General features: G+C 48.5%; 1 protein-coding gene across 1 annotated transcript in view; it reads right to left on the bottom strand.

The window, feature by feature from the left end:
• The window catches only part of NSG2 (neuronal vesicle trafficking associated 2), a gene marked incomplete at both ends in the record, with an annotated part of 55058 nt that overhangs the window by 2677 nt on the left and 26406 nt on the right, over positions 1-25975 (bottom strand). The window contains one exon of the mRNA XM_080942223.1: positions 10-120. Coding sequence (XP_080798349.1) covers positions 10-120 — 111 coding nt within the window. The remainder of the gene's footprint in view (positions 1-9; positions 121-25975) is intronic.

Genomic DNA, 25975 nt, shown 5'->3' with positions numbered 1-25975 from the left:
GCCCCTTACCTTGTAGACAAATCCTTCAGGACAGCTGTGGTCGTAGGTGAAGGCCTTATAAACCACCAGGAACACAATGCAGGCGAGGAAGGCGAGGGCCAGGCTGACAAGAATGGTGACCTAAAAGAAGACAGAACTGAGAGTAACACGGTCGGTCATGGCTCATGGACTTTCAAGCCATAGGAACAGCCCTCAGCACCTGGAGCCAGCAGGGTGGCTGTGGTATTGGGAAGGGGAGGAGCCAAGAGCCCAGGAAATTCCCTGGATCTTGGCATTGTCACTAACTAGAATTTAGTATGATAATTAGAGAACTTGTACCCATGAGCCTCAGTTTCTCCCTCCTGCGGGAAAATCTAGGAAGTTCTTTCTTAGCGCCACACGTGATTTCCCTCCCTCACTCTTCCTGTAAACATGGGGAGGGGGGTGGAGGAGATAATTAAGTCATTGCATCCAGGGTGAGGTGGTTGGAATATGCTTGGCCCACGGGAAGTGGCACTCTTTGGAGGTGTGTGTGGCCTCGTTAGAGGAAGTGTGCTCCTGTAGGGGTGGGCTGTGAAGTCCTGTGCTCAAGCTCCACCCAGGGCAGAAGGGAGTCTCTTCCTAGCAGCCTGCAGAAGACAGAATCTCTCCTGTTTGCCTTCAAATCAAGATGCAGGCTGTCATGCTTCCCACTGTGATGATAATGGACTGAACCTCTGAAACTGTAAGCCAGCCCTGATTAAATGTTTCTTTATAAGAGATGCTGTGGGCATGGTGTCTCTTCACAACAATGAAACCCTAAGACACAGGGCTTCCTGCCTGCCTTTGACACCACACTCCTGTCCCTACCACCGAAGTCTAAGGTCAGGCATGACTTGCTGGCCTTGCCTGTCTGATAACCCCTCCTTGCATATACCCTCTACCCACTGTTCTCCTCCTCCAATTTTATTCCAGATTCCTTCTTTCTGCTGCAGGGATGCCAGCTCCACCATGGTTGGCATTGGAGCCAAACCTCCTGAAAACCTTTAACTGTTTCCCCTGTACCACACAGATACCCTGTGAGGAAAATCTGCCTTCATGTGCACCTACAACCTGTGCACTTTTTTCCTGCTTCAGTCCAGTGTGTCTGAAGCCATGTCCCCTCACCTGCAGCATTGGCACAGCCTTTAAGAACTTTACATGCTTCCTTGCTCTCTGAGGTACAGTTGACACGCAGTTGGAAAAGAGACTTGGAGATTTTTAAGGGCAAGAGTGTTTTTTTATTTTTCCACTCCAAAGCGTGGGGTCATCACCAACTAGCCAGCCCAGAGTAAATGATCCCAGAGCACATGATCCCAGAGTAAACGATCCCAGAGTAAATGATTGGCTCCTGGCTGCTATCTACAAGCAGGCTTTTGTTTGTCTGTATAGTACTGTAAAGCCAGACAAATGGGAGCACCACCCAGGACTTACTAGAAAGGAGTAAATGGCTAATTAGAAGCTCACACTGTTTCTGTGCCACCATTTGTGTACAAAAGGAAAGGTGACCGACCCCCACCCCCATCTCACACCCTGTGATACTGGGATCTGAGGACTTCCTGTCACAATTTGGGTGCATGCATTACTCTTTAAAAGCCCATTGAGTCAGTTGTCCTAGAAACTGAACACAGCTCCTCTCAGGAAGAAAAAGTTCCATTTGATCTGGAAGAAAAAAAGAAGTCAATGTCTCGGGGAGTCCTCATCCTACGTTCTCACCCTAAGGCGTGTGGTAACCATAGTTACCGTAGCGGGGAGTCCATGATACATGTAGAATCCCATTTAAAGCTACGGTTGCTGCAGTGTGCTACCCTGGCCACGCCCTCCATTACCCAAGCCCTCTGTTGCACACACATCAGCCTCCTGGGCAGGGTCAGGGTGATCACACAGGATGAGGTGATGCAGAGGTCAGACCCTGGTCACCAGGCAGGACGTGGAGCTGGAATGCAGGAGCCCATGGTAATGGAACCTGGAGATATGCTATAGTTTCCCAAATTAACACTTGAATATACAGGAGAGTGGGTCACCCGAGATCATCACCCACCAATCCTGAGAACCCAAAAGCAGCTGGTCAGGCAGTGTCTGGGTTATAGACGTAAAAAAAAAAAAAAAAAAAAACAAAAAAAAAAAACTAAAAAATTTCCAGATTGCCCAAGACTCAAGAGACAAAAATAGTCCAAAAATATTTGTTCAAGATAGCCAAATATCATTTTATCATCTCCCCTCCACATTTAGTGAGCACACACTGATGAATCCAATAGAACCCCACTCCCACCCCAAATGTGGAAAAGTAAAACTTTCTGTACTGAACCCATGTCATGTTCTCCGTATAAGACAATATAGCCGTTCCTTGCATGGATTTATATCATGCTAGGCATTTTAAGAACTCCAGAAGAGTGAGTGTTAACACTCTCTTGTGCAGATGCACTTGCACATCTGAAGAGTTTGGTATTCAGCATGGGGTCATGCATACGGTCACCTCTGAGACTGATAGATGGCGTCTATCCACAAAATATCTCTCAGCCATAAGAGGAATGAGACACGTGTGACAGATGTAGATAGGACCTCAAAATCATTACATGGAGTAAAAGGAGTCAGATCTCAAAGCCGCGCTGGAATATACAGCGTGCATTAAACTGCAGAGGTGGGAAACGCGTTGGCAGTTACCAGGCACTCGGGGTCAGGGGCACTAGGGAATGACTGGTAATGGGACCAGGTTCCCTCTGGGGGGTGAAAATGTTTGGAAATTAGACAAGGATGATGGCTACGCGTCACTGTAAATATGGTAAATGCCACTGAGTAGTTCATTCTGAAGTGACTAATTGTACGCTGTGCGCATTTTTACCTCAAGTTTTAAATGCCAGAGCTGAGGGAACACTTTGCCTCCAGGGTGGGAGCCATTCCCGTGTGTGGTGACTCTATCAGAGAGCTTTAAAATGCTGCCAGACTCCCTGCCAGCCAAGTGGGCAGCCCACTGTACCCGGTTGCAAACAGTCATGGCCCATTAGTGGCAACAGCGTGGCATGAAAAGGGCGGGGCATGAAAAGGGCGGGGCATGAAAGGAGCGGGTATGAAAAAGGGCGGGGCAGAGATCCACAGCCACACCTCCCTTTTACAGCCTTCCCAGGCAGCTCAAGGGGCTTCTGGGAAATTCTCCCATCCCAGTGACCACATGTGAGCCCAGCCTCTGAGTGAGCAGAGCCCCAGCCTTTTGACAGACTAAGGCAGCAAGGTGAGATGTCTAAGCACAGGTACGGACCCGGCAACATTCATTTAGGGTGGGTGCTCCCACTCCTGGGGCAACTAGTACGTTAAAGAAGAGTTGCCGTGCCTGCTTATGGGGGGGGCAGGTTCCCCAGTCCTACCAGGGATCTCCCATTCCTGGCTCTCTCTGAGAGGAGTAGGGCGTGATTTACCTAGGTCATCAAAGCTGACTGTGTGACAGAGAAGCCTTTAGAAAACGAGAAAATAAGAGGGAGGAGGGGAGGAAGATATAAGTCTCCTTTAGGCACAGTGGTTTCAAGACTCCTCTGACAGACCTTTGGATGCTGACATCCAGGTTTCCCCCTCCTGTGGATTCAAATTTAATGGGCCATGGGTGAATGGGCCCAGGACATGGGTTCGGTTTTCAATCTTCCAGTGGACTATAAAGTACAGCCATGGAGAAACTGGCTCCTATGAGCTGTTTTGATTTGGATCTCAAGCTGGCTAGACACGTTATCATCATGTGGACATTTTTAATAATCTAGCCCTTCTGGCTCCACCTGGGTGATTTGACATCAGAATCTCTGGGGTAGAGCCCAGGCCTCTGGATGTCTGAAGCCCCTGCCTTCACTGGGGAGAAAGAGCGCTCTGTGAAGACCTAGGCTAGGGTAGCCTTTATGAATGTTGAGTGCTGAGAGGAGGTGGTGAAGTGATCTGCCCATGTGTGCGGTTAACAGGCTAGCTGTCGGCTGAAAGCCTTCATCTCTCTCCTAAATTTTAGTAGGGATTGCTCTGTGACCAAGGCTATGAGCACAGGGGGCTCTGGGACTAACCCGGGGTTGGGATGTGTCAGGGTGGGTAACTCTGCAGAGAGCTCCAACTGGAAGGGCAGGAGGAGGCCTGGAGCAGAGGGTGGGGGAGGGTGGACATACTGAATGTGGGGCCTTAACTCAGGGTGACAGGGAACTCTTGAAGGTTTTAAATGGTCATGTAGTGGGACCAAGAATAGGCTTTGGAAAGATGTCTCTGGAGGCAGGACTGGGAGGCAGTGTACAGGGGGCAGGGCTGGAGGCAGAGAGGCTGGTGTGAAAGCTGATAATTAAGAAATATCTCAAACATTGAACTAGCTTGGGCAGCACACTGGAATGAGGTAAGCTGAAGTGACCAGGTCTACCTTGGCCCCAGAGCTGGCTTAGAGGCTTGGGATTTCTCACTTGGCTTCTACTGAGATTTTCAGGCTGGTAGACAGCTCGCTGCCCTGAGCCTGCTTCTCCTCTCCTGGAAGATCGGTAGAATTTAGAGGCCTCCAGAACGTGGAGTCTGTGGTTAAGTTCCCCAATGGAAGGGTGAGGCATGGCCTGCAGGGTAGAGCTGTCGGTTTGTCCACCCACCAATGTGTCCACCCACCAATGTGCTCTGAACACAGACGCAGGATTTATTGACTCAATTACAGCACCCGGTTTCTGAAGATGCGCTAATGCCCTTGGTTTCACTCCCAGAATCGAACAATCTGGGACCGGCAATGAATTCCATGCTTTTCACCTCTTGTGAGAGGATCTTCAGCACCTGCTAACACCTGCCTCCATCTCCCCTGTGTTTCCTCAGTCCGGACTTCCTCATCACAAACAGATGTCCAGGTCTGCTCTTGGCTAAATGCTACAATGCAGGCAGGCCATTAGGAGTGAGCAGTGAACAGCTAGGTGTCTGATGAGCCACCTCCCAGTCACAGAGCAGGGTGTGGGGGCAGAGCCAGTGGAGGGCAGGGGTGGGCTGGAAGGAGCCAGAGAGCTCTGCCCTCTCCCCTGCCCACTGGCCAGAGCCAGCACCGCCCTGTTCTGAACACCCAGCCCCCCTCAGAGATTCCTAGCAGAAAGGCGTCTTTACGGCATTGCGCATGCTCAATGGAGCAGACAAGACCCACAGCGCCAGCCTTCCTTTCTCTTCTCTCCACTTCCTACCTCCAAAGCCATTAACTTCTCTAACCATTCTAGATGCCCCATATCAAGGAGGGCTAACACTTAGCCCCTCCCTGTCCACTCCTGCTCTGCAGGAATATCTCACTAGAACAGGACCAACCTGGCCTGGCTGCTGCTCCCGTCGGGAGGCAGAGCAGGCTAACTTCCGTTTGCTCTGCACGGACAAAGCTTCCGGGTCCTGTTCGCCTGACTGTTTGATTGATTGCCTGTGAGGTAGATTCTCCTGGATCTTCATCTTTTAGATGAGACGAAGGCACGGAGAGGTCATGTGCTTTTGCCGAGGACGGACAGTACATTAAGCAGTATGCTCTCGGGAGATGAACTATATACGATGTGCTACCCAGGGGCTGGTGGGCTCTGCTCTTCAGAAATTATGGACTGGGCACCTGCTCATCTGCTACATGCTGGTTGAAGCCCAGGTTAGAGGCAGCTCTCCACATGGGGCCGACAATGCTAAGTGTGTAGGGAAGGATCCTTCCCTGTGGGGTCCAGCCTTGATCCCTGTGGAAATCTTCCTCCACTATAGGAGGGGAGGCAGTCAGACAGTGTGTGCGCATCCTCCTGGAGCAGGAGGAGGGCGGGTGGCCCTCATCTCTGTTTGCCCCAAATGGTACATCATTTGGGAGGATGGGCACGGTAGATGTAATTAGGTCAAAGGTCTTGAGATGAGATCACTGTACATCACCCAGGTGGGTGTTGACGTCCAGGAGTCATGACTTTATTGCAAGCACAGATGAAGGGAAACACATAGGAGAAGGACAGGCAGTGTGGAGATGGAGGGGGGGGTCACAGGAGCTAGAAAATTCAAGGGGAGAGGACCCCGTGTAGCAGCCTGTGCCAGCTAGCCTAATGTCAACTTGACAGAGGCTAGAGTCATGGGAAAGAAGGGAACCTCATTTGAGAAAATGCCTCCATATAAGATAGGATTGTAGGTAAGCCTAGGAGATTTTCTTAATTAGCAATTGATGGGGGAGGCTGAGCAAGACATGGGGGACAAGCCAGTAAGCAGCACCCCTCCATGGCCTCTGCATCAGCTCCTGCCTCCAGCTTCCTGCCCAGTTTGAAGTCCTGCTCTCACTTCCTTCAGTGAATGTGAGGTGTGAGCCAAATAAACCTTTCCCTTCTCCAAGTTGCTCTGACCGTGGTGATTCACTAGAGCAGTAGTCGCCCTGGCTAAGGCAGAGTCTATCCGCATCTCTGTTTGGAAGTTCTGGCTTCTGTAACTGAGAGAATGAAGTTCCGCTGGCTGCATTAACCCATACAGTTTAGGATCATTTATCATGGCAGCTCCGGGGAACTAACATGGCGTCCTCCAATCGTGAGCTGCAAAAGCCCTGTTTCTGCGTATCAGCTGCCAAGAGCTCCTTGTGGACTTCACAAGTCACAGACTCAGGAGGACCACTGTTTGTCACCAGGTTCAGTGTTCCAAAACCATTTGAGCTACTTCTCACCCCACAATCTCTTAAGCTTCGAAGCCCAACACATCATGTGTATCACCCCTTGCCTGTGTAGGAGGGGAGACCAAGAGACAGAGAGACAAAGATGAGACACCTCATTCTTTGCTACAGCCCCAGCTTTCAGCTCTGGAGCAGCAATGGAGGAGAGGAGAATGTATGTGCACTGAACACCCCTCCCCCCTCACTTGTCCTTGTTTGGGGCACAAAGCCCTGGCCTCGGTGAGGTCTCACATGTCTTCCATCTACCATCTGACTGTTCCCAGACTCCAGCTGACCTGAAAGGTACAACGTAGCCCAAACTGAAACTCATCCTCCTGCCTCAGCTCCGACTGCCCAGATCACAGACATTTGCTGTCACGCTTTGTGTCCCTTGTCACTGTTCCTGGCCTCCAGAGGGACAGGAAGGGTAGGAGGGCCTCATGCACAGGGTCATCTGAAGTCTGCCACCTGACACGGTGAGCTATAAGCTGTACAGAAGAGGCGAAGAGCTGGATTGGGGGCAGGGACAGAATTCTCTGCAGTAGCTGTGGCCGCATATCACCCTGTTTCTGCCTCTAACGAGCTGAGCACCTTGGGTGAGAATCATCACTGCTCCAAGCCCGTGTTTCTTCATCCATTAAATGAGGACCTAAGTCCCACCCTTAAGATGGATGTGGACTTGATTGGGTGACACCTCTAACCTCCCTGACACAGGCACGGCTGTTGGCTCTCACTGACTGTTCAGTGACGCACAGAGCACTGTGACAAGTGACATTTATGCATTCTCTCTTTTAAGCCCCATGCTGGTCCTATAGGCTGAGTCACCACCCTCAGTTACAGAGCTGGAAACTGAGGCACACCCAGTTCTTGGCAGCGGAAAGAGCAAAGCCTAGCCAAAACCCCAAAACATGTCTGCAGCCCTTCCCTGCTAATTCTTCGAGTCTGCAGTGGCACTTGCCTGCAGGAGCGGCACATTACGATGTGGCAGATTGTCCATTTACTCAGGGAGTGTGTGTTACCGTAGACTGTAGGAGGCAGAAGAAGAACTCAAGTGGTCCGCTCTTTGCCTAGCCAGGTTACAGACCCAGAGCCCCAGCGCTGGGGACACAGGGGCCATGTTAGCATTCAGGTCCCGCAGCCTCTGCGCCATAGTTCCCAACAAATGGCCCTTCTTTATGAAGAGAATAAACCCTGGGAACCTCGTGGCAAGAGAAGCTTTCACGCTGGGGAAATTAAATTTTGTGGAGACATAAAACCAGAGCCACCCAACAGGCATGCTAGAAGTGGCAGCCATCATGGAAGAGATGGGATTGTGGCTTCCGGCATCTTGGGATGCTGAAACAGGCTTTCAGTGGACAGGGCGGGGGAAGGGCCTCTGCAAACTGAAATGGCATTCTGGCATTCTTAGCACTGTCCCTCGTACCAAGCAGAGCAGAGAGCGCACGAGCCTTTGGTGTTGGGGTTGGGTCGTCTGACGGAAGCCTCAAAGCTGTGTGCACCTGAGTGTCTCCCCCCCCCCACCCCCACCTCAGCTTCCTTCTCAGGTAGGGGTAGTACTGGAGACATCTGCATAGTGACCAAGTGTGGTGATGCATATCAACCCGTGGGTAGGTCTGGATCAGGGCAGATGTCCGGGGTCTCACCGGAATGACCCCGGCACGTGCACCGGCTCTGTGCCCACTTTACGTACGGACTCTTGCTGGACATACACAAAATGGCTCGTTGTATGTGACAGGCTTCTTATTCCTCTTCCACATCCTACCCAAAGCATAGATCTCGGGGATCTCTTTTCTCTCGTCCCCTTTGACACACTTTGGTTCCCTCGGGGTTTATTGGGGCAGGGGAGTGATAGACATCAACTTCATATGCTAACTGTAGGCCACCAGAGAACTCTTTACATCATTGTAAAATGAATCTCCCCTGAGACAACCAATGTGGGGGAAGGGAAGAGTTGTGTATGAAGGCCCAGAGTTGGCTCCAGGATTCCCCTCCCTACTCCTGCTGGGTTCAGCACCCCCAGGCCTGTGTGTGACTCAGTTGCTTCTTCAGCACCAGGGTTTGGGATAGGGTACTGTCACTCTGATGTGTACTCTGTGGGCCCCACTGAGGAGCAGCAGCCCCCTCAAAGGCAGGGCCAGCCTCTCTCTGAGCTTCCTCAAGAGAACTCTTTGGTGGTTCATGCTGATGAGACAGAAGGGAGTTTCTGATGTGAACCTGTCCTCTCTGGCCTCTCCTGCCTCCCCTGCTTAATTAAGTCTTCCTTTGGCCACTGAGTGTTCTTCCTAAATGACACTACTGGAGACCGCAGAGGTGCTCAGAACCCTCCTCTCACTTTGTACCCCCACCGCCTGCACTCTTGTGGAACTGAGTCAGATGCAGAGTCCGAGCTCCTACCTCTGGGTTCCCATAACCTCCGTCCCACCCTGGAAGTCAGCACAATCCACACAGAGCCTGGCAGCCTGGAAGCAACTTAGAGCTGCCGCTGGTTTGCGACAGTCGGGACCATCTTTCTGTCTGTTTGTTTTTTTCTTTTGCCTCTAAAGAGAAGAGGACAAGGCCATCTCAGCGTCTCTGAGGCGCTGTACAGATCTCACTACCATACATGCTCAAACATTAATATTCCGTACTGTCTGCCACAGGGAGGAAGAGGCGTTGACCCTCCCAAATAGGTGACTGTGCCCCTTCCTCATGCAGAAATATCAAGACCCATGACTCCAACCGTGACCTATGAAATGAGAAAGAAAAGGAACAGGGAAGATCGAGGGAGGAGACCCAGTACTTTGGAGACACAACACAGGGGCTCAGCACCTCCACCTCTGCTTTTGCTTTTCTGAGCCCCAGTTCTTTGGTTTCTTCTAATGTCAAAGGTCAGGTTGCTGTTTCTGTGTGAAGGAGCAAGTCACCTGTTGGGGGGTGGGTGGTCAACCCTTCTTCCTCCCTGTGGCTGACAATACAGAATAGTCCTGCTTGAGCGGTGTATGCTGATGAGACCCACACGGGTTCTGGGAAAGCCTTACTCACTGTCTCCAGGGCTCTGGGAAGTAAAACACCGGGGCAGGAAAAGGAAATGAGACCTGTGTTAGAGGTCCCCAAGGTTATGGCCAGGACTAGGAACTAGGGATGATGTGTGTGCCTGGCTGTGGCTTGTCACCCTCAAGGGCCAAAATCATAGTCACAGAAAGGAAAGGAGCTCATGGCTACATTCAGTTAGGCATGGGCTTTCCCTGCTCTCCTGGTGGGGCCACACAGGGTATACTCCATCCCCAAGATGTTTTACTCAGTGCATATGGGTATTTTGCCTGCTTGTAAGGGCACCATGTGCATGCAGTACCCAGGGTGGCCAGAAGAGGGCGCCATATCTCCTAGAACTAGAGCTAACAGACAGTTGTGAGCTGCCACGTGGGTTCTGGCAGCTGAACCTGGATCTTCTACAAGAGCAGCAAGGGCTCTTAACTGCAAAGCCAGCACACAGTCCCAACATTTTAACAGTTTAACACATATAAACGTGTGTGTGTGTGTGTGTGTGTGTGTGTGTTTCTGTCAGTCTGTCTGTCAGTGGCACATGTAGGGAAGGAGACATGAGGACCAAGATTCTCCGTTACAGACAAAGGCAGCAAGGCCAGTAGGATGCCGTGTCTTCTCCCTCCCATCTCTCCTCCTGGCTAGTTTTATGTCAGCTTGACACCAGCTAGAGTCATCAGAGAGGAGGGAGCCTCAGCTGAGAAAATGCCTTCATAAGACTGAGCGGTAGGCAAGCTTGTAGGGCATTTGCTTAGTGATTGATGGGGAGGGTCCAGCCCACGGTGGGTGGTGCCATCCCCTGGGCAAGTGGTTCTGGTTTCTATAAGAAGGCAGGCTGAGCAGACCATGGGGAGCAAGCCATGGTTTCTGCATCAGATCCTGCCTCCAGGTTCCTGCCGTATCTGAGTTCCTGCTCTGACTGCCTTCGATGATGAACAGTGATGTGTAAGTGTAAGCCAAATAAACGCTTTTCCCCCTAAGTTCTTTGGCTGTGGTGTTTCAGCACGGCAATAATCCTAACTAGCATCCACCCCCCATTCCTATGTTCACAGGGGGCTCTGTTGCCAATGGAGACTGCTCTGTGGGCGGGCCTGGCTTCTCACCCTAGGGACACGTGGGCTAGCCTTTCTGGCTCCGGAGTCTCCACTGACTTGCCTAACAACATTGTAGGTCTGTTCGTTAGAATTTGGAACAGAGTCTGATTCTCCAAATCAATTTTGCTGACCCAATTTTTTTTTTTTTTTAAATCACTTTTCTGCCAAGAAAGGGATTAAAGAATGAAAGTGGCTAAATCAAATAAGGAATTTGTGCTGCAGAGATTGTGTCTCCATGGAGATGAGAACACGGGCTCGTCTCCATCACGATGGCTGGAGGTGGGGTTTGCTTGAAGTAGCTGGGACAGAGAAGATGCCCTGATCTGGCTCCTTTTGTTGGAACTGACTAAAGCAAATGAATGTCAGCCTATCAACACGCAAGTATTCTACGTCCCAGGTCCCGACTAGACAGGAGTCATTGTTCTGGGGTTCCTGATCTTGGTAAGCTTAAGTCTGGTGTAGCAAGACTCCAAGGACAAGAAGCCGTGATAACTCAGCATTAGGTGTGACCAGAGCCAGGACCCGTAGCATGGGGACACCAGAGAGACATCCCCCACCCCCAACAGAACTATAGGGAGGCTCCTTGTATGTGCATTGGGCAGGGAGAAGAAAGAAAAACACCGCCATAGCGGAAAAGTCTAGTGAGCCTGACACTAGAAACTGGGAGCAAACGGATTTTCTCCCACATCCAGTTATTTTTTTCCTGTTTTGGAAAGTGTGCCTTAAGTTACCGTTATCATCTGCCAGTGGCCTGAGTTCATATGCTGTCAGCTTGGTCCAAAATGGTGATGCTGGGATTGGGGGAACCTTTAAGAAATGGAACCTCAGGAGAAGGTCATCTGGAGGCACTGTCTTTGGGACTTGGGTTACTTTTCTGCGTGGGTTGCCATAAAAGAGCAAGACCAGCTCCTTCCTCTTATGTGACTTCTTGTTTCACACATGATGCCTTCCTTTCCCACACATTCCCACCATGATGGCATGTATTGTAAAGTGACACTTAGTGGGATCTCCACCATAAGAATGCCATGTGGTTTGGACGTTCAGCCTCTAACACTGTAGGCCAACGAAATCTCTTTTTCTTTATAAAGCTTTGAGCTTCAGGCTCAAATCAGAACAGAATGAGTCTTTTCGCATCATAATGAGCATCCTCCCTGGGGTTAAGTGGGGTCAAAAGGATGAGGGGGTTCCTTATGTTCTTCACCTGAGCCCCTTGCTGCAATTCAGCTCTAGGAGAAGCTGATCTTAGGGAGAGCTAATGTTTGCTGGGTGAGTAGAAGCAATGCTCATCTACCATAAGGGGCTGCTTTAGGCAGGGAGCCCCTGGAGAGTACCTCCCTCCCTCCCTTCCTCCCTCCCTCCCTCCCTCCTTCTCCCTCCCTCCTTCCTTTCTTCCCTCCCTTTCTCTCTCCCTCCTCCCTCCCTTCCTTCCTTCCTTCTTTCCCTCCCTCCCTCCCTTCCTCCCTCCCTCCCTTCCTCCCTCTCCCTCCCTCCTTCCTTCCTTCCCTCCCTTTCTCTCTCCCTCCTCCCTTCCTTCCTTCCTTTCTTCTTTCCCTCCTTCCCTCCCTTCCTCTCTCCCTCCTTCCTTCCTTCCTTCCTTTCCCCTCTCCCTTCCTCCCTCCCTCCTTCCTTCCTTTTCATTTTTAGAAAATTTTAATTTATGTGCATACATGTGTGTCTGTGTAAGTGTATGTCACAGGTGTGGTGCTCACAGAAGTCAGACGAGCTGGGGTTTTAGGCCGTGGTGAGGGTACCGAGAACCTAACTGTAGAAGGGCAGACACTGAACATATCCTTAAGCCCTCTCTGAGACCCCATTCATCAGACAATTCCATGTCCTCTTCTTCCAATCAACGTGATCACCAATATCATCCTTAAATAACACAGAAACAGCCTCTTAAAGCCCATATGTCCTTGGATGAACACCCATGCATGTGTGTGTGTGTGTGTGTGTGTGTGTGTGTGTATGTGTGCAAGCATGCCTGCTTGTATGTGTATGTGTGAGCATGTATGTTTCCCGATGGCCTCAATGGAGTGTACGTCTATCAGTTTGCCCTGAGAGGGACAGGAACGAGGGCTAGTGACTGGCGTGGAGCCAGAACATCTCCTGCATTCCAAACGCTCACTCCCTGGCTCTTATTCCATTTCATGGCCCCGAATTCTCACGAGGGAACTGAGATGCAGTGGTACAGGGAGGGTATTGGTCTCTGTGTGGATGATGAACACAGCACCTGGCATGAAGCAGGACACAGACACCAAAGATGGCAGGGTTGGCTGCCTTGGGACTTCCTGCCTCTCTATGCCATATGGGCTCGCATGTCTAGGTAACTAATTTTCATACTCTCTAAGATTATCTTCATTTGATGCTGACTTGTTTGCTTTGGGACTCATCAGACTTGTGCACATAGCAAGATAGGCCGAGCTGCTCCTGTTCCTGTTGTTTCTGCCTAGCTTCAACAGAAGAAAGGAAGCCACTTCCTTCCACTTTTGTGAATGCTAGGGCGAGACGAAAGACAGCCATAGATCCTGGCCAGGGTTGATCTGAAGCCAGTGTAGCCTTTAAGAGCAGGCATTCCATTTGCTGCCCACTCCCTGCCCCATCATTTGCAAAATGAGCCTATGTTTTGCCACATTGTGCAGTCAGTTTTTCCAACCCCGAGAGGGATTTCACTGCCTCCTAGCCCTCTCTCAGGCAGGAAAGGCGAGACCATCTTAAGAATCACCTCCCTGCTTCAGCATAAAATAGTACCTGCTTGAAAATGGCATCTAAGGAAATACATCAGAATCATTCCTGTAAAGGTACCATCATGGCTAGAAATGCCAGCCCAAAGTGACAAGCCAGGTCTGGAGTGAGAATCCAGCGGAAAGTCCTGGTCACTGCCTATAAGTCTGTCCAGTGTCTAAGCAGGGCACTGGCTTTGCCTCTAGACTACACTTCCCTTGCCAAGATTTTATTGGCAAAGCTCAGGGACCATTGCTATTTACTAAGTATAACAGAGCTGCTTTAAAAACATCTATCTATCTATCTATCTATCTATCTATCTATCTATCTATCTATCTATTTTTACATATGTGTGTGCTTGTTTTTTTTTTTTGTTTTTTGTTTTGCATGTACTGTGTGCCCGCTGAAGCCTGAAGAGGGAATTGGAATTGTTTGTAAGCTGCTTTATGTAGGTCCTAGGAATTGAACCTGAATCCTTTGCAAGGACAGTCAATGAACGCTCTTCGCCACAGAGCCAGCTCTCCAGCCCAGAGATGTAACTGATTACTGATTTTTCAGTCTCTTCTATCAGGTAAGCCCTATGACTTTCCCCACACAAAGTGCAATATTATCATTATGTTTGGCCATTTTCCCAAAGAGCCCCCCCCACCCCCGATCCACTAAAGAAGACAACTCCCCAGGGCCTGCTAAGTAAGTTGCCTTTGGAAAGTAGAGGAAAAATGGAACATCTTGGCCCTCAAACTTCACTCAAGCAATACTTGGAGAATCTTTTTCAGAACTCAGAGAGAAACTCCCCATGGGCAGAGAATGGTATGAATGTGTGGTCCTGAGGTGCAGGGCTACAATGTATTAATATCTGTACTATCCTTGAAAGGGAAAAGACACTATTTATCAGGATATTTCAAAGCAATCATGTGTTTCTCAATTTAATATGCTATTGGTGTAATGTTTATGAAGGAGTTGGGGCCAGGGCCTTGTGTTGGCTAAGGGACAAATCGCTGGCTAGCTAGATAATTTTTCATTTTAAAAGTTAAAGCCATAATTTAACCCAGATCAGGAGATCCTAGGTTATCAAGAGCTGTGATGGAGAACCCCTTTACAGAAGAGAGAAGCCAAGAGGCCTTAATTCATAAGATGGTGTCTGCCTACGATGACAAAGAACAGATAAATGTGAAATAATACTAAACATGTTCCCTACATTTAACCATCCAAGTCAGCTACCCCTGTTACCTGTCCTGAACAAGTGTGGAGCTGCCAACAGGAGTATGTGACAAGCACCAATTGGGACACAGAAGGCACCATCGGGACTGAGATGTCCACTCCATCCATAGACAACAGCAGCTGCTCCCCCCAGACAATCTATTGTGGAGGACAGGAATGAGTTCCTGCAGAGGTAAAAATCCTTCTGATGTTTCACACCTATGTCAGGAGCGTCCCCCACCTTCTAGACTTGGGGGAATGGGCCAAATAACGCATCTTTATCTCATTATTCACTTTAGCCTTTCAAAAATCCCACGAAGTGTGGCTGTTTAACCCCTATTTTATAAGCAAGGAGATTCCTAACGTGTCTAGTCAGTCAGGAAGCCGGCAGTCACCTCCAGTCCGTTTTGGATAAGATCCAGGGTGAGGCAGGCATTGTGACTGCTCTAGGGCTAAGTCCAGAGCCAGCTCCCAGGGTGCCCTACAGACACCTGTGATCAAGTACAGTGTGTGTCAGGGAAGGAAACTGAAGAGGTCTGGAGCACACATCCATACAGCATCTCCAGATAGATATGGGTCTGTGGCCTGCCACAGCAAACAAAGGGCTTTGACAGAGTCTGTGCAAGTACCACACATCTCATATAAGCCAAGCACTGAGCTTTACACTTACGGCTCTACATCCACACCAACAGCTCTAGGTTCACACCAACAGCCATCAGATGAGGTTGTCTCATTTTCTAAGGTGTGTGTGTGTGTGTGTGTGTGTATGTATGTATCTGTATCTGAGTGTATGCATGTAGTGCCTGTAGAAGCCAGAAGAGGGCGTCAGATCCCCTGGGACTAAAATTCCAGACCAGTGTGCGCCCCCATGAGAATGCTGGGAACCAAAGTGGGGTCCTCTGCAAGAGCAACCCACGCTCTTAATCATTGAGCTGTCTCTTCTAGAAACATCTCCCCAGGCTCCATTATCGCCATGTTAATAAAGGAAGCCAGGGATTCCCCCGGAAGCCTACAATCCAGGCCAGTGGCGCTCCCCCGGCCTCTGTTCCCCTGACTGCCAAACTTACATTTCCTTCATGTTCTCAATTCGATTTCAGAAAACAGTCAAGACAAGCAAACTCCAGCTCTGACCGGGGACATTATGGACGACACCCGACTCAGCAAACCGAGAAGTTCACAGCCTGGCTATGCCCGTGGCTGGTGATTGCAGTTAATACTCTGCTCCACGATGCAGGCAGAATCGCCTTGAGCAGGGCCATGGATGTTATTAACTGCTTTCGGGTGATGGCTTTAAATTATGATTAAGAAAATGAAAAGCTACCAAGCGTTCAGGAGACAGGCAGTGTGGTAAATCAGTCCCTACCCACCTGGAGCCTGGGATACGACTATTTGAAACGGAAGCAGTAGAAAGGAGGAGGAGGGAGAACTTAGCACGGGGCCAATACAGTTTCAATGTCTGTTCCAGCATTTGGTGGTTTGTAACTTTAAGCCGACGACATCGCTCCTCTGGGCTTCCATTTTCCTTATCTGCAGAACAGCAACTGGTTATGACATTCACGCACCAGGTACAGCGGGAGCACTTCCAACGGGAGCACTTCCAAGCACGCAGAGCGTAACATCCCGAAGATGCTGGCAGCTGTGCCCTCGCCACTGTCACAATGTCACAATGTATCCCTTCAGCGGTCACCAAGAGCTGACCACTTGATGCCCTGCCCTGCCACTCCAGGCACTGACTTTGTTTCACGGAGAAGGGTTGGTGGGTGGGTCACACCCCTGATTAGCTTTCTCAGGGCGTCACTGGACAGGTATGAGACCTGTGCACTTCACTCTCCCTGGCTGCCAGCAATGAAGGGCCATGTTGACTCCATGTTAATGAGGACCTCGTCTGGCAGACCCCAGGCTGTACACACAGCCAACCATAGTTCCAAGTTCCCACAGGGGCTGTGGTTTCAGGAAACCCTGTATGAGGTAGGCAGCATGACCCAGAGCGAGATGTCCAAGACTTGGTCACTGTACAAAGCTGTATTTGAGAGGCCATGGGTTGACTGAAGGGTTGGAAGTGAGGCTTGGGCAGGGAATCTACCTGGATAGAGAAACAAGGTCCTCAGAGGGGTACAGATTATGTTACTCCAGGCTGAGAACGCCAGCCTGATGTTTGTCTGTGTCAACCACAGGTTGCTCAAACCGCTTTCTTGGATATTATTTCAGTACTTTTTGCATTTAGCCACGACGGGCTGCAAGTCTGCCAAGTAAAGAAATATCACATGATCATTTTCTCTCTATCCAAATTTGATCTGTCTGGGTGCTACCTGCCAGAAGAAGGTGACAGATCCCCTGGAACTGGAGTTATAGCTGGCTTGTGACCCATCCCATTGGTGCTGAGGATGGGACTTGGGACCTCTTGAAGAGCAGCCGGTGCCCTTAACTACTGAGTGAGCTCTCCAGCCTCCCACTCCACTTACCATGCCCCATCATGGGTTAGTAGCTCATGAGTGCCCACCTTATGCCACGCTCTGCCCCAGCACTCCACAGTGTCTGCACAGTTTAGATGGGATGAGCATCACGAATCGGAAAATCCAAATCATTCCGAGCACTCAGGTGACCCGTAAGTGGACAATTCCATGGCTGACCTCACACAGTGCATTATGGTGGAGGTGAAGGCAAGCCCAGTAAGAATGCCGTATAAAGTGACCCCCCCCCACCCTGGGCTCTACTCAATGTCCCCATGTAACATAACGGTGGAGATGTGCTTCCCCCAAGCCTCTGATTGCGGATATTCAAATATTCAAATCTGCAATCTCTAACCCTCCTGGTCCCAAGTGCTGCTGGACAAAGGCTTCTCGGGCGTACACACATTTAATATGATCTCAGAGAAGCCGGCGGAAGGAACAGCAATGGGAAACTGGGATGCACGGAAGATAACAGCTCTCAGGTTTGAGATGAATGGGCGATCGGCTGGTTCAGTGTTTTCTAGAAGGCCAACCAAAGAAGGAAATAGATCTGTGATAATGTTCATGACACGTGGTAAAGAAAAACAAACTGGCTGCTTAGAAGATGCACGGAAGGCTTCTCTTTGACCCGTCCGGCTTCGAACAAGTGACTTCCCCCTCTGTTTCATTTTCTATCCAAGGAGAGCAGCTCCAGCAATGCTGCTGTGTCACAAGGTTGTTATGCAATCCAATAGCGTCAAAGAGGGCAGCAAGCACTGGCCCGGTGTGGCCCTGTCTATGTTCAGTCTATCCCTGGCCTTCTTTTCTCTCCTGGTACTGAAGCAGTCATTGGACTGTGGCTGTTTAACTGTAAAGTCACTGGGTTGTTTAGAAAGAAGGAAGGGGCTATGGGGGTGGGGTGGAGGGTGTGTGTGTGGGGGGGAGGGGTGTGGATCACGGCTTTTCGAGTGCATCTGCACCTGAGTTTTATGAGCCACAGTGAGTGGCTGAGTAGTTTGGCCTCCAGGCTCTGTCAGAAATACTCATTCAAATAAACTGGGCAATGGCAGTGGGGGGAGGGGTGATACCCGCTGCCACTCATCATCAGGAAGGAAATCAAAACTGTAGAAGACACCACCTCGCCCCAGCTAGAGTGACTGTTCTCTAAGGCCCAGATGATGACGATGACGAATGCTGACGACTAGGTACAGGACAAGGGTGAGAATCCAAATCCGTGTAGCCACTGAGGAAAGCCATATGGGGTATATCCCCCAAAGTGATAAAATCGTGTGGAAGAGACAGAAAGCACGCTTGCTTTCATGCTTATTGCTACGCTGCTTCTAACCGCCAGGTTGTGGCATCAATCTGGGTATCCATTAACAAACGAGGAAAGAAATGACAATGGAATACGACTCAGCCTTTAAAACAACAAAGCCCCCCCCAAAAAAAAAACAACAAAAAACATGAAATCTTGTTGCGTGCAGTAACGCAGGTGGTCTGTTACGTGAAATGTCAGGCAGAGAAAGACAAATGTCACCGATTTGCATCCTGTGTGAGATCCAAGGGGTTCATCATGCAGAAATTGAGAAGGGTGGCTCCCAGAGGCTTGGGTAAACTGAGGAAGAGGGGAGCTGCAGGAGGTTCAGTGTTAGAGGTAAAAGAATCAGATCTGTAACTCTATTACTCCAGGGTCAATACAATTCCCCCAAATATATTATATACCCCAAAAGGGCACGAGAGGACTTTTAACGGACTAACCGTAAAGAAATGCTAAGAGGAGAGATAATGCATATGCTAATTATCCTGAAGTGGTCACAAGTCAGAACAGCAGATTGAACTTCATAACAATGCTCAAGTATTACATGCCAATCAGGGGATGGGGAAACTGGTTTTTAGAAGAGCTAAGACTGTGTGAATAAATGATATTCAAAAGGTTCAAATCTTTCTGGTGGGCCAAAAAAAACAAAACAAAACAAAACAAAACAAAACAAAAAAACAAACAAACAAACAAACAAAAAAACCCGAAAGGAGTGTCTAAGTCTCAGTCACTGCACCATATCCTGGGGTCTTTTAGGAAATTCGTAATTTCTCATCATATTCAATCACTGAGAAATGCAATTGATTTTTTCCGGCTCCCCTTTCCAAACTTGTTTTAAAGAACATTTCCCCTCGGATCCTCAGAGAACTGAAATAGCAAAAAAAAAAAAAAAAAAAAAAAAAAAAAGTCATTTACAGGTGACAGTGGGTCACAGACATAGGCTGGGTGCCTGGTTCAGGACAGGCTCAGTACTATGGGATAGAGGGGTAAAGGTGGGCTTGACGCAGGCCGTGTGCTGGAGAGGCCACTGCTGAACCAGCCACACAGAGAGCGGGGACGGGACGGCAGGCAGAGAGAGCAGCCTGAAGGCACAGAGGTTGGGCACAGTTCGCAGTGATGGAAGCCGGGGCCTCTGTGGTTAACACAGTAATAGGAACCACAGCTTCTTGGGGGACACGAGAGAGCTAAACAGGTTGAGCTTCCAGGGTACCACGTGAGTCCTAAAGAAGCACGTAGGCAGCTTAGATGGGGACTGACGCTAAGCAGATACCTGGAAGATAAGGGTGCCTTTAAGGACACTGAGGGCTTTAAAAGCAATCCAGACATAACTGTGCCCCGCAGCCCCTGTCAGGACCGAACCAGGTTTCTGGAGAGACACCAAATCAGTAAGGAAACGTTACTTCTGAAGCCAGCCGTGTTTCGTGACTCTGTGTACAGATGTTTTTATCCACGTATCCCCCACACACAAAAGATTAGGGACTCCATCTTACAAACAGGAGACCAAAAGCTCAGGTGTCAAGAGAAGTGAGCCACACCAGCAAGGCAGGTCTGAGCCTCCCCAACTTACAGTGAGGCCTTCGTGGTTTCACTCCGTAGACCTGCTGCAGAAGCAGGAAGCAGACACACGTGTACAGGCAGGGCGGTCTGTTGCAGGTGTGTGCAGCCCGGAGTCAGACATTTTTTTCCAGATCCAGGGATGACTAATGGATCCCTAAAGAATGGATCCGTAAACACAGAGCCCGGAGTTCGGCTAACATTCAGAATGGCAATGCCTTAGAATAAAATTCACCTAAACGAAAGCACCCTCTGCAGCGCAGCCTCCCGGGAATGAGGGCGTGTGCTGCCACGAGTCACCCACACCATGTACCTCAGAGGCAACGCACATGGAAGCCACTCTGTAAATATGTGCCGACTCATCGAGGGCTCTTGACAAAGAATTGCTCAAGGGGGTCACAACTGAGGAAAGACAATGGGCATATTTCAAAATGCAATCTTTCAACGTTTTATATCCAGCGAGGCAGCTGGATATAAGCTGAGTTTGTTTATATATATATATATATATCTTCATATATTTACTGAAAATTTTTGTACCCCCCAAAGAATACTAATAAAATTGATTTTATAAGTCATCTCTGTGTGTAAAGAAATCTTAAAGCAAAGATAAACATTATTTTCTTACCCTGAGTTTCCCCAGAGAATAAAGAAAAAATCATGAACTCTTTCCCCCCCCAGAGGCAGAGTAAACACTCTAGCAAACCTGATAAATATAGCCCATGTGAGGAAAAATCTAACCTCACAATATTCTTTAAGCAAAGTTTTAAAACAATACATTAACAAGGAGTAGTTGGTAGTATACGAAACGAGGATGTGTGTTACAGAGTGTGTAAAAAACGGCTTTTCGGTCTAAAAATCTAGTGGTAAAATAGTCACATTTATCAAAATTATATTACTGGATCAAAAAAGGCACCTTTGCAGTGATAGAAGGCTCTGGACTAACTGTGGGCCCTGCGCACTTCAGTGCTGTCTCTCCAGGCAAGAAACGCCCGTCAGTGCCATAGTGGTGTGGCTGTTCTGTGAGAAACCCACGGCTTCCTGGTTCCATCTAAAGCCTGAATCAGGGAACGTGCTTGGTTCCCTGAACCTGGTCAAGGTCTACAGCTGGAGAAGTCACAGGTCCTAGGGAGGGTCTCTCTACTGATGTTTTGCTAAACGACATGTTGTCAAACTAACTTGTAAATTTTCATATTTATATGTATAGATTAGTGCTGCTCCCAGTCTTGTGTCCGGGTGGCCGTTAATGCAGAGACTCGGAACCGGCCAAAGTGTTGAGCATCCGTGACTGTTGAACATTCAGCCCTAAGTAGGGGGCATCTCTAGAATCACCTTTAAGGCCCAGAGAACATCAAAGAGGGAACAAAAAGACTGTAAGAGTCTGAGGATAGGGAGGAGCAGTGCCAAGTGCTGTCATCCGGATACAGCCTGGCTGTTGCAAGCATGTTACATAGCAGCTGCAGTTATGTGTGTATGTGTATGTGTGCATGCACATGCGTGTACACAAAGACATGAAATAAGAGGGGGATAGCTGGGAAGGATAAAGAGTGTGGGATTCCCTGCTCTTGTGGACAGAGATGATGAGTTGGGGTGGGGTTGGGGGGGTTCAGAAGCCCTGTGAGTATGTATGGTGAATGACTACACCACACCGGGACCAGCAGTCAGGAGGAAGATTAACTTCACTTAGGGTGATTCAAGCCTTATAAGGTTTTGAGGAACTAAAGGGAGGAATGTCCAGGATGGACAAAGGTCATCGGCGAGGGTCTTGGGGCACTGAAATGCCTCATTAGGATGGGGAAGCATTTCAGGGATCGCAGGTGCTACCTGAACAGGTTTTATCAGGAGAAAGAAAATTGATCCTGTGATCTGATTGAGGTTATGTGACATGCCTCAGGTAGAGGTATATGTGGGGGCTTAGAATTCCCCAAAGTCAGAGGAGAAACCCTGAGCACCTCCCCCTCCCCCATTATGTGCTGAGTCAATAGTATACTTCTACTTTAATTAGCAGTTTTCCCACAAAAGGGGTCAGAAGTGAGAGGAACTCGAGAGAAGAGAGGGTAACAGGGTGATTATAATCACAATACATTGTATACATTCAAGTTTAAATTTTAAAAAGAAGAGAAGATACCGATCATCTCTCTGTTACTCAGGAAGGGTGTTTTGCGAGGGAATCCATTAAGATTTAAGTGGTAAAAGGCTCAAAACAGCAGATCTGAAACTGCTGGTCAATGCAATTAGAAAAGGTGGCATTTTGCCATACTCCTTTTTATTGTAACAGTAGAAAAGTCAGCATGGCGTAAGAAGTCAGAATAGTGGGGAAGGAGCAGCTGTTGGTATCATGACACAGAGAACAAAAACTACCAACAAATCACCAGGAACAATGAGAAGTGAACTGCCCAGCAGCAAAGAAGTAAAAATATAGAATCTGAACTAAGAAAAGAAATACTTGGGTGGTGTTAACTCACTCCCGTAATCCCAGCACTCCAAAGGCAGAGGTGGGCAGATCTCTGAGTTTGAGGCTAGCCTGATCTACAGAGTAAGTTTGAGGATGGCCAGGGCTACACAGAGAAATGTTGTCTTGAAAACAAACAAAAAACAAAAAAACAAAAACAAAAACAAAAACAAACCCAAAAACAAAAAAACCCAAACCAAACAAAAATCTACCAGCCAAACAAACAAACAAACAAACTAACTAACTAACTAACTAACGGGGCTCAGGGGTGTATATAGCTCAGTGTGTATACTAGCACAAACAGTAACACTGGATTTCCAATCCACACTGTAATCAAAGACTAAGTCCAGATGAAACAATGAAACACCAAATCCAGGAAGCATTCCAGGTTAGGGTGGGAGAAGGCCTTGTGTTCATTTAGAAGGGTAAAATGGATCTGTGTTTTCTTTAACACTTCTGGATTGATGACTAATTTGAGTTAAAGTAAAAAAAAAAAAAAATTCTATAGTATCCAAGAACAAGAAGAGGAGGGGGATTCTGGGAGGAGGAGATGGAGGAGGAAGGAAAGGGAGAAAAGGAGGGGGAGGGGAGGAGGAGGGGAAAGGGGAGAAGGACAGAGAAAAAGAAAAGAGGAGGAGGAGGAGGGGAGAAGGAGGAGAAGGAAGAGGAGAAGGAGGAGGAGGAGGGGAGGAGAGGAGGAGGAGGAGGAGGAGAGGAGGAAGAGGAGGGAGGAGGAAGGAAAAGGGGAGGAGGAGGAAGAAAAAGAGAAGAGGAGGAGGAGAGGAGGAGGAGGGGAGGAGGAAAAAGAGGGGAGAAGGAAGAGGAGGGGAGGAGGAAGAGGAGGGGAGGAAGAGGAGGGGAGGAGGAAGAGGAGGGGAGGAGGAAGAGGAGAGGAAGAAGGGAGGAGGGGAGGAGGGAAGGAGGAAGAGGAGAGGAAGAAGGGAGGAGGGGAGGAGGGGAGGAGGAAGAGGATGGGAGGAGGAAGAGGAAGGGAGGAGGAAGAGGAGGGGAGGAGGAAGAGGAGGGGAGGAGGAAGAGGAGGGGAGGAGGAAGAGGAGGGGAGGAGGAAGAGGGGAGGAGGAAGAGGAGGAAGCAGCAGCAGGAGCAGCAGCAGTGGTACCTCCACCACCACTTAGGCCACACACAAAACCAAATGGAAAGAAATATCTGAGAAAAATAGCAAGACACATGAAGTCTGTAGCTTGGGGGAGCAGGATATGAATATGTGGGAGCCATAGTCAACCCAGCCACACAGGGAGCTTCCAGACAAGATTCAAAGGTCAGACAGTCAGACGAGACACTACGGTGGCAGAAACAGCTTTTTACGCTGCTGGTGATAGTGAACTTTAATACAATCAAGGAGAACATCGTAAAGGTCTTCAACAAACTAAAAATAGAGCCACTGTGTGATTTAGCTATTCTGAGTATATAACCACAGGAGATAAAACCAGCAAACCAAGACACACACACACATGTGCTCGTCTGTGCTTTTAATAGCGCATGCTACTCCAACAGTTAAAACTGGCATCAGCCGGAGTGACTGCCAATGATGGGCGGGTAGAAAAACCACTCCCTATATACATAGAGTGTCTGCTGCAAGGAAGACGAAATCATGCCATTTGTAGCAAAATGGAAGGAACCAGGGGACATGTGCTGACAGAAAGATTAGTAGCGCATGCTTGCTCTCACGTGCAGAAGCAAAGGGGAGAGATTGTGAGGGGGAAAGGGAGGGAGGGAGGGGGAGAGAAAGAGAGAAAGAACTTGAATGGAGAATAATGGTGGAGTTTGGGTGGTAGGGGAAGGTAGATGAAACAAAACTGGGTTTGATCAGAACACATGCATGCATGTATGTAAATATCACACTGAACCGAATCAACATGAATAATCAGTACATATTAAGCAAAAATATGGAAAGGTCAACCTTTCTGGTGATGAAAGATAAGTAAAGTTAAAAATAAAAATTTCCATCTATATTATTGGTTTAAAAAACCCTATCTTCTGTCTGTGTTGTTGATACCGTTTTTGAAGTCTGTTAAAAGCCGGGGCTGACAATTTTGGGAGATCCACATCTTTAGGGGGAGGTAGATATTATAAACAACTTGGCCAAGACTATAAAAATCAGGGACTTACACATCCTTCTTTGACTAGCTGAGGATCCTCGTGCCCTATGAACACACCGGCAGATGTGTGAAAGGTGTGCTTACACGCTCGCACACACACATATGCTGTGGGCCAAGGAGCTCATAAACAGTGTGATCTCTTTCTACAGCTCTGAGAACGGGCAAGTCCACGTCTAAAGCCCCTGCAGGTTCAGAGTCTGGTTAAGAGCAGTTTGGGCTCATGCACAGCACATCTCTTTGTCCTCACATGGTGGAAGGAGTGAGCAAGCTTCCTCAGGACCATTTTATTCATTTGTCTATTTAAACTTTTTAATTTTTGAGAATTTTGTGCATGAGTACTATGTCTATGTCATTTCCATCCCTCCTTCTCCCTTCCCAGCTCTTCCCATGTTCCCCAGTCTTCCCTAAATTCTTAACTGCTCCCTCTACTTAGCCCACGATTGTGTGCATGCACGTGCGTGTGTGCATGTGTGTCAGGGCTCCCCTCTGGAGGAAACTGAGTCCCCGCCCCATTAGCTATTAATTACATCCATGCTGACATGTTAATCTCTGTTGTTGCTATGGACATCTTGTTTAGACAGTTACATTGCTGAGATTTCATGGGTGTAGCTCTTCTGTCCTGTACAAAGACAGTATCTCTCAACAGATGTCCTGGCTCTGGATTTTACGGTCTCTCTACCTCTCAAGGGTCCCATTCTCCTGACCTAAGAACCACTTCCTAATACCATCACCTGGGTAGGTTAAGATTTAAACTTATAAATTTGAAGGGGAATCATTTAAACTGTAGGTGTATGTGTATGTGTGTGTGTTGTATGGTGTGTGTGAGTTTTATGTGTTATATATGTTGTGTATGTGGTATGTATGGTGTGTGTGGTGCTTTTGTGTTCTCTGTGTTGTATGTGTATGTTGTGTGTGTAGTATATGGTGTGTGTGTGTGTGTGTGTGTTTGTATGGGTGGTGTGTGTGGTGTTTGGTGTTGTGTGTGTGTGTGGTATGTGTGGTGTGAGGTATGGGTGTATATGTGGGTATGGGTGTACATGTGTGGTGTATGTGGTGAGTGTGTCTGTGTGTGTGGTGCATGTGGTGTGTGTGAGAGTGTTTAATGTGTGTTATATATAGTACATGTATGGAGTATATGTGGTGTGTATGTGGTGTGTATGTGGTGTGTGTGTAGACAAACACAAGTTTTTTTTCAGAGAATTAGCATACAAGACTGAAAGGCAGAACAATAGCAACATAATTGAGAAAGATTATTAAACAGCTCAGTCTGCAGTAAGAACAAGAAGCTCAGTGTGTGGATGCGGAAAGGTCTCGGAGGTCATTATCAACAGCAAAAAAAAAAAAAAAAAAAAAAACACATAACGAAAGACCATGTAAAGTGGCTGCTTCTGACAAACTGGAGGAGGCAGATACATACATACTACATACATGCATGCATGTACACATACATACACACATACAG

This window comes from Micromys minutus, assembly GCF_963924665.1.
Source record: "Micromys minutus genome assembly, chromosome: 31".
Lineage (NCBI taxonomy): Eukaryota > Metazoa > Chordata > Mammalia > Rodentia > Muridae > Micromys > Micromys minutus.
This window is presented reverse-complemented; position numbering and strand designations above follow the sequence as displayed.